The following is a 14,040-nucleotide window of genomic DNA, read 5'->3' on the forward strand; positions in this document are numbered from 1 at the left end:
CCCCATTCCCCCGCCCCGTCCAAAGCCGCGCCCCCGCCCTGAACACCACCCCCTGCCCCCAAGTAGTGCTTCCAAGTAAACCTGTTGGACTATAACCTGGTGTTGTGTGATCTTTAACTTGGAAATAAATTCCATTTTCTACAATCTGTGGAACCTGCCTGACAGGATGCTGTGAGAAGGACACGCTGCCTGATAGGGCAATGAGTGAAAGCTGATCTTGAAATGGTCCTGAAAAGGAATAATCTTCAGGGCTATGGAGTAGGGATAAGCAGCATAGATACAATGAGGTGAATTCCTCTGCTATCTCATTCTCCAGTGGAAGCGATGATGAGTGTAAGGGTCAGCCTCTGTATCGAAGGTTTCTCTCCTGCATGGGTCACTCACTCACAGCTAACAACTAGACGGTGATAGATGAGAATGTTAGCAGCAATCACTTTGCTGCTATAATTAGCATTTTAATCAGTCCCTAGGCAGGCTGCAGGCTGAAGGCTGAAACAAAATTTTAATATCCCTAATGACATGAATTATTCATCGGTTCAAGTAAGGCTTTCTGTTTGAGGATGGGGGAGGGTTGCGAGTCTGAACAGATGCTAGAAGTATGTTGTGAGGCTGCAAGGGGAAGGGTCTGATCATAGAGAGTTAAACAACCCTTTAAAATAACTCGTACACTAGGATTAATCGCAGGTCATAGAGTCATACAGCACGGAAACAGAGCCTCCGGTCCAAACGGTTCACACTGACCATCTTCCCACACTAAACTTGTCCCACACAATCACCTGATGAAGGAGCGTCACTCCGAAAGCTAGTGTGCTTCCAATTAAACCTGTTGGAGTATAGCCTGGTATTGTGTGATTTTTAACCTTGTCCCATCTGTCTGCGTTTGGCCCATATCCCTCCAATGTTTTCCTATTCACGAACTTATCCAAATGTGTGTTAAATATTGTAACTGTACCTGCATCTACCACATCCTCTGGAAGTTCATTCCACATACGAACCACCCTCTGTGTGAAAAAGTTGCCCCTCGTGTTCTTTTTAAATCTTTCCCCTCTCATCTCAAAAATATTTTAGATTCAGATTTAAATTTTTTGTCACGTACTCAAGCTGAGGAGTACAGGAATACAGTGAAATGTATACATCATTACCACACATGGCACTACCTTAGGTACAAAGGTGCCTCGGTGCAAAGTAGCAAGGGGAACAGAATTAAAAAGTTAAGCATTACAGACCTTCATAGAATAAGGAGAAAAATCAAGAAATAAGGTAATAGTTAACATTAGAGTCTTTGTTAATTTAAACTAGAAAAGTAAAGGAATAAGTTAAAAGTTCCACTGATCTTGCTGTCTGGGAAACCTCAGCTGCCTGTTTCAATAATGCTGCCACTGCTACCTTCTCTCCGATCGCTCCCAGTGCCTCAGGAATATGCCCGGGCACAACCCACGCACACACCGAGCCAATAACCACCACAGGCCACCTTAGGGAAAATATCTTTGCCATCACCTTAACTCTGTCCCTCATGATTACATATATCTTTATAAGGTCATGTTTCAGCATCTTCTCACTCAAAGCCTCCATTCTTGGCAACGTCCTGGTAAATCTTTTCTGAACCCTCTTCAGTTTAATAATATCCTTCCTAGAGCAGGATGTCCAGACTGCACACAGCAAAGGTAATCCAATAAAGAAATTCAGTCTGTGCACAAAAGCTTCCCCAAATGCCATGTCTGTCCCTCATGATTACATATAACTTTATAAGGTCATGTTTCAGCATCTTTTCACTCAAAGCCTCCATTCTTGGCAACGTCCTGGTAAATCTTTTCTGAACCCTCGTCAGTTTAATAATATCCTTCCTAGAGCAGGATGTCCAGACTGCACACAGCAAAGGTAATCCAATAAAGAAATTCAGTCTGTGCACAAAAGCTTCCCCAAATGCCATGTCCCAAGCTTCCAGAATTCTCACAACTGATGAAGTTCTACTGAAGTGAAGCCTCTCGGTTGAATCCATTCAAGGCTGAGACAGTCCACATTATTATCAGGAAGGGAATTAGGGCTCTGGGAAAGTGATGATGAAGACTATCAGATCAGCCACAATCTCACTGAGTGGCAGAGTGTACCCGACAGGCTGAATGGCCTACTTTAGATTAGATTAGATTCCCCTATAGTGTGAAAACAGGCCCTTCGGCCCAACAAGTCCACACCTACCTTCCAAAGAGTAACCCACCCAGATGCATTTCCCTCTGACTAATGCACCTAACACTGCAGGCAATCTAATCAAACATTGCACTTTCCTAACAGTTCCAACAACCCAAAGACATTGCTTACTGATGTATATCTGAGGCTCCAGGAGGGTCCAATAACTGAACAGATACCCCCCCCGCCCCGCAACTGTGTACATTCAGCAGGATGACCTTAGAGAGTGGCCTTTCCCCACTGCACCTTGGCAGCAGCTGCCCCAAGATTTAGTGCGTCCCTCAGCACGTACTCCTGGACCTTGGAATGTTCAGGGCCAACTCCTTGCTCTAAAAGACCAACGAGTTACAGACAGACCAAAGAGCGCCTTTCACCGGGTTGATAGACCTCCAGTCGATGTGTGTCCCGGGGGAAGAGACCATATGGCACATCTTCTGACAGAATTCCTTTGCAAAGTTGCATTCCAAAAGGAGATGTGTAACAGCCTGTACCCACTGCAGCCACTTTGAGGGCTGCGTACAGTAGCAGAGAGCGGCGTGGGTGAATTAGAGCTGGTACTTGGTAACCTTCTCACTGTCTTTGTCAATGTCACAGATTCAGGAAGATTATGGGTAATTTTAGATCCCCAGTTGCGGTAGGAATATACCTTCATACAAAGAAGGTGTAAGATCAATCAGACATCGGACTGTCTGGGCATGCATGAAGTATCTAACTGGCAGTGGTGCCCTTCTCACCACCAGCCAATCAATGTCTTGGTGTTTGCCAGGAACAAGCCATGGCCATTGATTGGACTGCAGGCAGCCCATGGTGAGACCGGGGGTCATGGACCTGTCACTAAACCCAGAGCATTTTAGTAAAGATGAGATTAGAGAGAGGGTACGCAGGAGGAGTATCGGAGAGGCTGGGAGAGGTGCTCTGAAGGGAAAGGTGTCATTGGGAGATGGGTGAGTAGGGAGTGAGAAGCACCCAGTGGACGCAGAGTAAGTGTCCATTAAGCAGGAACTGCCCCATCCCCCACTCAGTCCCCACCTGTGCCTGGACTGAGCTGAGCTCCCTGCCCTCCCCAGGCCCCTGGTGGAGCGGATCTCAGCTCCTGAAAAGGCCGTGAATTGACCAGATAGGGGTCTCCATAGACTTGAGGGGAGGGGGAGGGGGAGGTGGTGTCCCTGACACACTTCTTCCACTCTGTTGGAACACGGAGGCAGGTCAGAGGTTATGAGACAGGGCAGAAAGAACACCTGCTTCATTTTTGTGGCCCTGCAGCCTCCAGTAAACTGGAGAAACAGGAGGCTGGAAAACCCGGCCTTTGTTCTTCTGAACGTCTGTGTCCTGGGGCTAACTCACACACTGTGTTCTGACACAGTGAAGCTGTCATCATTCACAGTGGACTCATCCTTTCAGGTCTACTTCTCTCTCTCTCTCTCTCTCTCTCTCTCTTTCTCTCTCTCTCTTTCAACATTTCTCAACAGGAAGGCAGTGATGGTGAACCCTGGTCTCTTCTTCCCAGTTCATACTCTCCTGTTTCCACTGGGGAAGGGGGTGATGGTGGTGGTGCTCTGTCTCCCTCAATCCTCCCGCCCCGCCCATGGAAATCTTTTACTCAGCTTCTGGTACTGAATAAATGCCCAGACAGTCCGATGTCTGATTGATCTTACACCTTCTTTGTATGAAGGTATATTCCTACCGCAACTGGGGATCTAAAATTACCCATAATCTTCCTGAATCTGTGACATTGACAAAGGCAGTGAGAAGGTTACCAAGTACCAGCTCTAATTCACCCACACCGCTCTCTGATGCCCATGCTCCTTCCACAGAGATTGAGTTGATAATTTGACTTGTTTTGAGAGACTGACACATGAAGAGAAGCCTGGGGCTATTCTCCAGAATTTGTTTTGTCTCCTTGTCAACCTCTGTCGAAAAATATAGCGACTGAACAGAACGAGCTGTTCAAGTGAGCTATGTGTCTTGCCTTCTTGGAGGTAGCCAGTGAAAGTCTTTAGGATTCGATCAGGCCATCCTCTGGATCTCACTCGATCTGATGAAGATTAAAGTTGAAGCAAAACTTGGAGCTGTCAGTCGGGTGAAGAAAAATGATTCATTGGGAGTGATGGAAAGGATGTGACAGCAGAGTGGGTGGCTGAGTCTTGTCTTTGCTGCTGAGAAGTGTGAACTCTTGAGATAGCCTCGGGTGGTTTCCAATCAGCCCCAGTTCCAGCCGATTCAGTCCATTAGAGAGCGAGACTCCAGTCGCAGTAAAATACCAAGAAACTTAGCATTGGCTGCATGCAATCTCTGACAGCCTGCTTGGAAAATGGGAACTGTTCTCAACACTAACAACTGACTCCCACAGTGCAGCTGATACCAACAAACACGTGCATTGACATAGCAGCTTTCATAGCCTTCGACTGTCCATTTTTGAATAGCAGTCATCACTGTAATGAAGGAAGCACAGCAAGCTCCCACAACTAGCGGTGTAATAAATATCAGAGAGTTTGTTGTGACATTGCTGAGGGATAATGCTGTTCAGGGCAACAGGGCGGCACAGTGGCTCAGTAGTTAGCACTGCTGCCTCACTGTGCCAGGGATCCGGGTTCGATTCCAGCCTCGGGCGACTGTCTGTGTGGGGTTTACACATTCTCTCTGTATCGGCCTGACTTTACTTTGAATGCTCCAATTTCCGGTTCTATGGGCATAGGGTAGGTGGGGTGGGCTGCTACATGGAGATTTGGTGGGCAGAATGGCCTGTTCCCAAACTATAGAGATTCTATAAGCAGGACTCTTCGCCTGAAATACTGCCCTTTGATCATCTAGAGTCACCTGACAGGATAGACCAGGGGATCTCAGCTTAACATCTCCTTCAAATGGTGACGCCCACCCCTTCCCCCGAGACAGTGCAGCACTGTCCTGAAATATCAGCCTCGATATATCCCTGTGGCTTAGAGAAGGTCAGATCTCACAACCATCTTGCCCAGACACGAGTGCTCTCAATATCTCTGTACCAGTGTCAACATTTCCATGGCCATGAGCCAGTGAGACATTAGTCCCAGTGAGATGCTGACCACTTGTAAATGGGATAAATAGCGGTTTGGAAGACTTGGAGTGAGGGTCTGAGAGTGTTTCCTTTGGCAGGCTGTTCCCTGAGAAGGAAGGTTGTTTACACACTTTCCTGGAAAGCAGTGGTGTTTGTAGTTTATATGGATATTACCCCGTGGTCTCTCAGTGTCAATTCCCCCTGTCCAGCCCACATTGTATGGAGCATGCTCAGTCCATTTTATTCCCTCCTTTGCTGCAGTGATTCCCATTCCAAATCTCCGATCATGGGGGATGGGACCCTGATCTATCTCCCAGTCTGATCGCTGCAGAATCCCAAAGCTCATCTTTCAGACAGTTCCATCTTATTGACATCCCTCACTGTGTAAGGATCCATGACACAGCCCACAAACCCCAGGACCGGACACACAGGCGTCTGGTATATTAGGAGAAAGTGAGGACTGCAGATGCTGGAGATCAGAGCTTAAAAATGCGTTGCTAGAAAAGCGCAGCAGGTCAAGCAGCATCCAAGGAACAGGAGAATCGACGTTTCGGGCATAAGCCCTTCTTCCTGAAATAAAATTTACATCTAACAAATATAAATATTCTGTTACACTGACAAGTATTACGTTTGGAAAGCTGCAACTCTGATATTTTTGTTACAATATCAAAGCTTCCTCCTTGGAAACCCAGGGAGCCAGTTTTGGAATGGTTTCTGCTGAGTGTGGAATCCCCAGTGAACTCTGGGTTTAAGATGTTCCCCCAGGTACATGGTTGCGTACATAATGGTTCTGAAAGTGCCAATCATAGAATCCCTATCATATGAAAAGAGGCCATTCAGCCCATCCAGTCTGCACCGACCCTCCGAAGAGCATCCCACCCAACTCCAGCCCGGGTTGGAGATTGCATTAGGCTCCACCCACTTTGATGGCACTCTTAATGGGAAGTAGAGTCTCATGTGATCCTCATGGAGACAGACGCGTTATCTCAGGCTCCTGATCATCTTTGTAATCGCACTGAACAAGCCAGAGTAGCCTGTTTCCATTTGTGTCAGGCAGTATACTATATGCTGTGTTAAGATTAGTGCCTCTTCCCATTGAGGTTTACGAAGTGGTTTGTCCTTTACCACTGCTAATTGGATCATCCCTCAGACTCAGCATAAGAAAAAGGATTGAGTGGGCTCTTACAGTGCAGTGGCAATGCTCCTACTCTAGGAGGTCCAGGTGTGTCTTTACATTTCTGAACAGCCCGATGAGAAAATATTATAAGGTGTCAAAAGTTGTTCCTGACATCATGATCAGACTCACTACACTTCCAATCTAATGCTACCATCGTCCATGTCACTCAGACCCCAATGAGACTCTGTCAATATCCAAAGTCAGTGTGAGGTGTAAGGACTGCGCGGACTCTTGTGGCACAGTGGTAGTGTCGGTACCTCTGAACTGGGAGATCCAGGTTCAAGACCCACCTGTTCTAGAGGTGTGTAATCACATCTCTGATCAGACTGGTTAGAAACGACATATTCTACCTCTCCTTGACCTTCTTCTCAAAAACTGTACATACGAGGATTAGGCATGTTATGTGCTGTAATGGTAAGTCCCTACCTCTCAGCCAGGAGACCCCAGTCCCACCTGCTCCAGGGATATATAATAATACCTCCAAACGGTTTGGTTCAGAAGTTTCTACAGTGCACCCTGCAGAGAATATCCCTTACCTTTAATCCCCTTCTTAACCTGCCTCTTGGAACAAGCTTGGGGCCTCTTGTTCTCATGTCTCTGTGGCAAACTTTGAAGGATTATACTCCCGTGAATTGCTGAAGGAAGGGTTAGTCTATGAGCTAAACTGAAGCTCCACCCCACTCTGACAAATAACACAGTGTCTGGGGGGGGGGGGGGTGGTGGAGCAGTCTGAGTGAGTTGGAGTGTTCAACATGTACCTCACCCACCTAGTGTTAATAATAGTTAACCTGCCCATGAGTTAGTGTAGCCTGTGTCGTTGATGAGATGCAATAAGCTATATCTTGTTACCATTGCCTTTTAAGTGGGACATCTTTGTGGCCCATCCTCCCCTAGTGAAACTGCACCAACCAGCAACAATGTTATAGCATTCGGATACCTTCGATATGTATTACTCATGCAGACCTTGTCTCTGCCCAGTTCATGCACAGATCGACGTGGAGTCTGTGTCTACAGAGACAGGCACACTGCTCGCAGTCACTCTTTCCAAGTCGATTTATAATAGAGTGCATTGTAAACTGATTGATTACCAACTTGTTTGACTTTGCACATTCCGAATTGTCTGTTTTTGAAGAACAGTGGAGTACTCAGGGATGAGCCAAGCTGTTCTGTGTGGAGCCGTTTCTCAGCATTGCTGGCATTGACTGTAGCTGACAGGCAGCAGCATGCTGTCAATCCCTCAATAAAATGCTGAGCACTGCTTATCCAGCAGCATCCTCATTGCCATCCTCATTTCTCATCACAGACACTAAGAGGTGCCTACCCTGATAGAGACTGCAGTTCAATGAGTGAGATAATCGCCCAGCTCTAACCCTGCCCATAGCAAGCTGCAGACAGAACATCTTGTTCCTCAGATTCTGCTTCGTCTGGCACGTGTCAGTGAATGAAATGGATTTGCAGGTGATGGGCAATGAGGCATTAGATGGGATATCCGTGCCCAGTTCCTGGTACAGACAAGGTGGTGTCAGTATCAGCAGACACTGAGGATCAAACCCAATATATCTGCAGCTGTTAACCCAATCTCCATCTCTCAAAGGAGTTCACAGCCAATGAAATCCCAAGTGGAGGATAGACATAATGGAATGGTGGCACCGTGCCAGGCGATTTGTACACAGTACAGTCCCATTAACAGGAATCTGATAATTATCTACTGCCAAAAGTGAAAAATACTGTTTCACCTCTGCCCACAGCACTCCCTCAGCACTGACCCTCCAACAGTGCAGCATTCCCTCAGTAATGATCCTCTAACAGTGCAGCACTCCCTCAGTATTGACCCTTTGACAGTGTGGCACGACCTCTGTACTGACCCTCCAACAACGCAGTGCTCCCTCAGCACTGACCCTCTGACATTTCAATGTGCAATTTGGATTGTCATGCCTAAGCCTGTTTTTTTACCAACACCTTGGATCCTTCCCTATTTGGTATCAGTAACCTGGGCTGATATCGAAGAGAAGGACTGGTGACAGTGAGTCTCCCCGAGCCACCCCAGATGGACTTTACCATGATGGCATCCTAAGAGTCAGCATCATTCATGATTCCTCAGATACTTAAACAGTGCGTGTCCCACTGCAGCAAGAACTGGACATAAACAAGGAACTGCAGAAATTGCTGGAAAATCTCAGCAGTTCTGACAGCATTTCAGTGAGAAAACAAAGGGAATGTTTTGGCTTCAGTGACCCTTCTTCAGAAGCTGGGCAAAGATCAGGCTGAGACTGACAAGTGAAGGTAACATTCTTGCCACACAAATGCCAGACACTGACCATCTCCAATCATTTTATTTTAGATTTAGATTTAGATTTTATTTTCATGTGTACATAAGTACAGAAATACAGGAGTACAGTGAAAAGTGCACAATGTCACCACACACTGCACCATCTTCATGGCGTGGGAGTCCGTCAGGGACCCCTGGTGATCTCCTGGCCCGGCAAGGAGATCATGTGTATTTTCATGTGTACATAAGTACAGAAATACAGGAGTACAGTGAAAAGTGCACAATGTCACCACACACTGCACCATCTTAGGTACAAAGGTATCTAGGTACAAAAAGTAGTAAAAGAAACCAAGTTAAAAAGTTAAGGATTACCTTCGTAGAGCAAGTGGAAAAATAAATAAATAAGGTAATAGTTAACAATAAAGTCTTTTTTAATTTAAACTAGAAATATAAAGCAATAAAGTTAAAAGTTCAACAGTCTTTGATGAGTCCTCTAGTACTCATTCCAGTACCTGCCATCGCTGCTGCTTCTACTGAAGCTGCCACCTCCGATCTCCTCCTGCTGCTTCCAGAACATTCCCTGGGACCCGATTGCCAGGTACGTGCTGCGCCCTGCTGTCATCACCCGCCCTCTCACTTGCCGGGCCAGGAGATCACCGGGGGTCCCTGACCGACTCCCACGCCATGCTGAGAGACAATCTAACCACTGCTAACCACTGGCGTTCAATGGCATTAACATCACTGAATCCCCTACTGTCAGCATCCGCGGGGTTACAGTTGATCAGAAACTCAACTGGACTTGCCATGTAAACACAGTGGCTTCAAGAGCAGGTCAGAGGCTAGGAATACTGCACTAGGTAGCTCACCTCCTAACTCGCCAAAGCCCGTCCACCATCTACAAGGCAGAAGTCAGGAACGTGATGGAATACTCCCCGCTTGTCTGGATGATAGCAGTTACTACAACTACTATGACAAAGCAACCTACTTCATTGGTACCTCATTTACCACCTTCAACATCCACTCCCTCCACCAGTGACACTCAGTGTGTACTATCTACAAGATGCACTGCAGAAATTCACCAAGGATCCTTAGCCAGCACCTTCCAAATCCATGGCATCAGAGAATGGAGGGATTGAGGATTGAAGGGATAGATGGAGAGAGGGGTAGAGGATTGAAGTCCAATGAACAATAGCAGGGCAGCCTTGGTACAAATCCTGCACCAATTAATTGCTTGGATCAAGTCCACCTCCTCCTGCAGTCGGGCTTATGCTGATGATCAATAAAGGAAACTACAAGGAACCTGATCTGATGTGGTGAGTTTACTCAGTTTGATGGAGCTCGGTATCCAGGTTAATGATTGACTCTTTTCAATGTGATTGGGATATTAACCTTAACTCAGAGATTAGCTGCCAGGTCACTTTAGTTAATGAGTCCCTTTACACTACACAGCAAATACCACGTACCAGATATCACAAACAGACTTGGTGCAGAGTGAACTATCTTAAGGATTCCTACCCACCCCCAACTCAAAGTAAATGCAAAATTCTCCATTCCTCACATTCCCTCCTGTTTTCTCTTGCTTTGCTTATGGGACGTGGGCATCGCTGGTTGGACCATTCCTAGTTGCCCTTGAGAAGGTGGGGGTGAGCTGCCTTCTTGAACCACTGCAGTCTGTGTGCTGTAGGTTGACCCACAATGCCCTTAGGGAAGGAATTCCAGGATTTTTACCCAGTGACACTGAGCATTTACCAAATGAGCAGTGATATATTTCCAAGTTAGGATGGGGAGAGGCTTGGAGGGGAACTTGTAGGGGTTGGTGTTTCCATGCATCTGCTGCTCTTGTCCTTTGACACGGAAGTGATCATGAGTTTCGAAGGTGCTGTCTGAGGATCTTTGGTGAATTTCTGCAGTGCATCTTGTAGATAGTACACACTGCTGCTACTCAGTGTCGGTTATGGAGGGAGTGGATGTTTGTGGATGTGGTGCTAATCAAGTGGGCGACTTTGTCCTCGGTGGTGTTGAGTTTCTTGAGTGCTGTTAGAGCAGCCCGCATCCAGGTAAGTAGGGTGTATTCTGCTGTTGACTTAAAGAGAAGCCAAGACATTTTTGACAGGAGTGGGAATCAACCCCACATCTCAGAGCTCAGTACCTTATTCCAGTACCTCAACTGTGTGACAGGTTTAGTTCATATGTTACCACCAGAATCTTGTGCTAGCTCTGAGATTACACAAACAGTATAATTATCAGAAAGGAGTATTGTCTAATTGAGTTAATCAGTGTAATCTTCTTCATTCATATCCCCTGAGAGCCTTTTCCGCAGATTGACTAAACACTGCACTGAAACAGAGTGTGGGTCAGCCACTGGATCCTAACGGGTTCAATGAACTTAACTGGGTCCATACCAAATGAGCATTTATCGAGTGAGTGTCCATCGAGTGAATTTATTTTGTGTGAGTTCAATGAAGTGAGTGTATCTGAGATAGGATTGGTATGCATTTGGAAACGCAAGGACTGATTAGGGATAGTCAGCATGGCTTTGTGCATGGTCAATCATGTCTCACTAACTTGATTGAGTTTTTTGCAGGATGTGACTAGGAAGCTAGATGAGGGCAGAGCGATATGCATTGTGTATATGGACTTTAGCAAGGCCTTCAACAAGGTTCCATGTGGTAGACTGGTTAGTAAGGTTCGATCACATGGGATCCAGGGAGAGCTTGCCAAATTGATACAAAATTAATTCCAGCAAGATGGCAGTGGAGTAGGACGCCTCAGCCAGAGCTCCTGTGCTCTGCCTGTTCTTTTTCATTTTTTCTTCACCTCTCCTTCCTTCCCTCAGCCTCCAACTCCCAGCCTTTGAAGTGGGGTCAGTAATCAGTGGCCCAGAGCAGGGACACCAGCGACCAGAGCAGAACATGGTGGTAGTGGCCCAATGCAGAGCGTGGAAACAGCCAGCAGCCAAACCACATGAAGGCCGGTCTGCAGGGGTCTGCTGTGGAGAGCCCTTGGGGAGAGACTGTGATGTTAGCCTTTTCAACTTTACTTCTTGTCTTCCTGACCTATGGTTATACTGTGTATCGCTGGAATGTAATTCTCTTTTTCTTCATATTCTGTAACTATGGATTGTACCGACATACTCTCTACCTCAGTTGGCACTGTAAGTGGTAACTTATACACTGCTCATGGTACTCATTTGAGTACATGTGACAATAAAGCCAATTCAATTCAAATTAGCTTGAAGGTGGGAGACAGAGGGTGGTGGTAGTGTTGTTTTTCAGACTGAACACCTGTGACCAGGGGTGTGCCACAGGGATTGGGCCTGGATCCACTATTGTTTGTCTTTTATATACACAATCTGGATGAGAATATAAGAGGCCTGATTAGTAATTTTGTGGATGACACCAAAATTGATGGTATAGTGGACTGTGAAGAATGTTAACTAAGAGTATAATGAGATCTTGATCAGCTGAGGAAAGGCAGATGGAGTTTAGTTTAGATAAATGTGAAGTGTTGCATTTTGGTAAGACAAACCAGGACAGGACTTACACAATTAGTGGTGGATCGCTGAGGAGTGTTGTCATAAAAAGAGACCTTGGGGTGCAAGTGCTTAGTTCCTTGAAAGTGGTGTTGCAGATAGATAGGGTCGTGAAGAAGACATTTGGCACATTTGCCTTCATTGATCAGTGCATTGAGTATAGGAGTTAAGGTTATACAGGATGTTGGTGATGCCTCTTCAGGAGTACCATGTGGAGATCTGGTCTCCCGGCTGTTGGAAGGGTATTATTAAATTGGAAAGGGAGCAGAAAAGAATTACAAGAACATTACTGGGACTGGAAGTTTTGAGTTATAAGTAGAGGCTGGATAGGCCGGAACTTTTTTCCCTGGAGCATAGAAGGTTTTATATAGTTTTATAAAATCATGAGGGAGGTAGAAATGTGAGTAACAAAGGTCCTTTCCATAGTTTGGGGAGTTCAAAACTAGAGGGCATAGGTTTCAGGTGAGCGGGGAAAGATTTAAAAGGGACTTAAGTGGCAACTTTTTCACACAGAGGGTGGTGCATATATGGAATGAGCTGCCAAAGGAAGTGGTAGAAGCTGGTACAATTATAACATTCAAAAGATATTTGGACAGGTACAATGGATAGGAAAGGTTTAGAGGGATTTGGACCAAACAGAGGCAAATGGGACTAGTTTAGTTTGAGAAACTTGGTCAGCATGGACAAGTTGGACTGAAGGGTCTGTTTCTGTGGTAAAAACAATGCCTGCAGATGCTGGAAACCAGATTCTGGATTAGTGGTGCTGGAAGAGCACAGCAGTTCAGGCAGCATCCAAGGAGCTTCGAAATCAACGTTTCAGGCAAAAGCCCTTCATCAGGATAAAGGCAGAGAGCCTGAAGCATGGAGTGCGTGGAGATGAAGATAGTGTATATGGAGTCTTAGTGTATGTGGAGCTAGTGAATAAATTGTCCAAATGTCTAAAATTATGTGATCAGGTGCATGCATTGGAAGGGTTTACAGGGATATAGGCAAAATGCTGGCAAATAGGACTAGATGAATTTAGGATATCTGATGGGCATGGATGGGTTGGACCAAAGGGTCAGTTTCCATGTGAATCTCTTTATGGCTCTACAGCATAATATCACAAAGTCTTCCCTGGACTGAATGACATTTGATCATTTTCTGATGTTAATTAAAGGATAATTCAGAGCTGTATCTGGCACTTAGTTCCTGACTTGGGGATTGTAACATCAGAAATAGAGCAGGTCCATTAATAAAGGAACTGTTGGAGTATCAGTGGGAGATGGGACTTTGCTCCTGACCCACTGAGCTCTGCTCGGCCCGTGTTCGGTCGAATCACATGAGTTTCTCAGGGAGCCTCTACTTTGAGCTGTAAACCTGAGACTGGTTGAGGATCACTGGCCTATCAGCAGGTTAATTATTGTCTTCCTTATCACCCACAGGGATCTCATTAACATTCCAATCATGGCTATCTCACTGGGCAGGGACACAGCTCCTCTCATTTGGGTGACAATCCTGCCATTTGCCAGGTTCTGAGTCCCACTTGCTGTGTGTTTCCATTGCCATTCATTGCCGGCTTCCTGCTGCACTCACCACTGAACATGGTAAGGATCTTCAGTCTTATGTCCAGCTCAGATACAGGGAGGTGTTACTGAGAGAGTGAGAGAAAGAATAGATAGGGAGATGTTATTGAGAGAGAGAGAGAGAATAGACAGGGGGATGTTACTGAGAGAAGAGAATAGACAGCTGTTACAGAGAGTGAGAATAGACAGGGGGATGTTACAGAGAGAGAGAGAATAGACAGGGAGATGTTACAGAGAGAGAGAGAGAATGGACAGGGAGATGATACAGAGAGAGAGAGAACA

The 14,040-nt window shown here is 46.0% G+C and overlaps 2 protein-coding genes across 3 annotated transcripts in view; one reads left to right on the plus strand and one right to left on the minus strand.

Moving 5' to 3' along the window:
* LOC122552568 overlaps positions 1 to 9,970 on the minus strand; it is a 45,517-nt gene extending 35,547 nt beyond the window's left edge. The window contains exon 1 of the mRNA XM_043695271.1: positions 9,528 to 9,970. The gene's annotated coding sequence lies outside the window, so the exon portion shown is untranslated. The remainder of the gene's footprint in view (positions 1 to 9,527) is intronic.
* LOC122552567 (L-gulonolactone oxidase) overlaps positions 9,131 to 14,040 on the plus strand; it is a 68,201-nt gene continuing 63,291 nt past the window's right edge. The window contains exons 1-2 of one of the 2 annotated variants that reach the window (XM_043695268.1): positions 9,173 to 9,259; positions 13,618 to 13,779. In XM_043695268.1, coding sequence (XP_043551203.1) covers positions 13,777 to 13,779 — 3 coding nt within the window. In that variant the 5' untranslated portion in view covers positions 9,173 to 9,259; positions 13,618 to 13,776. Of the gene's footprint in view, positions 9,260 to 13,617; positions 13,780 to 14,040 lie in introns of both variants that reach the window. The other variant, XM_043695267.1, reaches the window with a different exon arrangement.

This window comes from Chiloscyllium plagiosum, chromosome 9 (genome assembly GCF_004010195.1).
Source record: "Chiloscyllium plagiosum isolate BGI_BamShark_2017 chromosome 9, ASM401019v2, whole genome shotgun sequence".
NCBI classification, from domain to species: Eukaryota; Metazoa; Chordata; class Chondrichthyes; order Orectolobiformes; family Hemiscylliidae; genus Chiloscyllium; species Chiloscyllium plagiosum.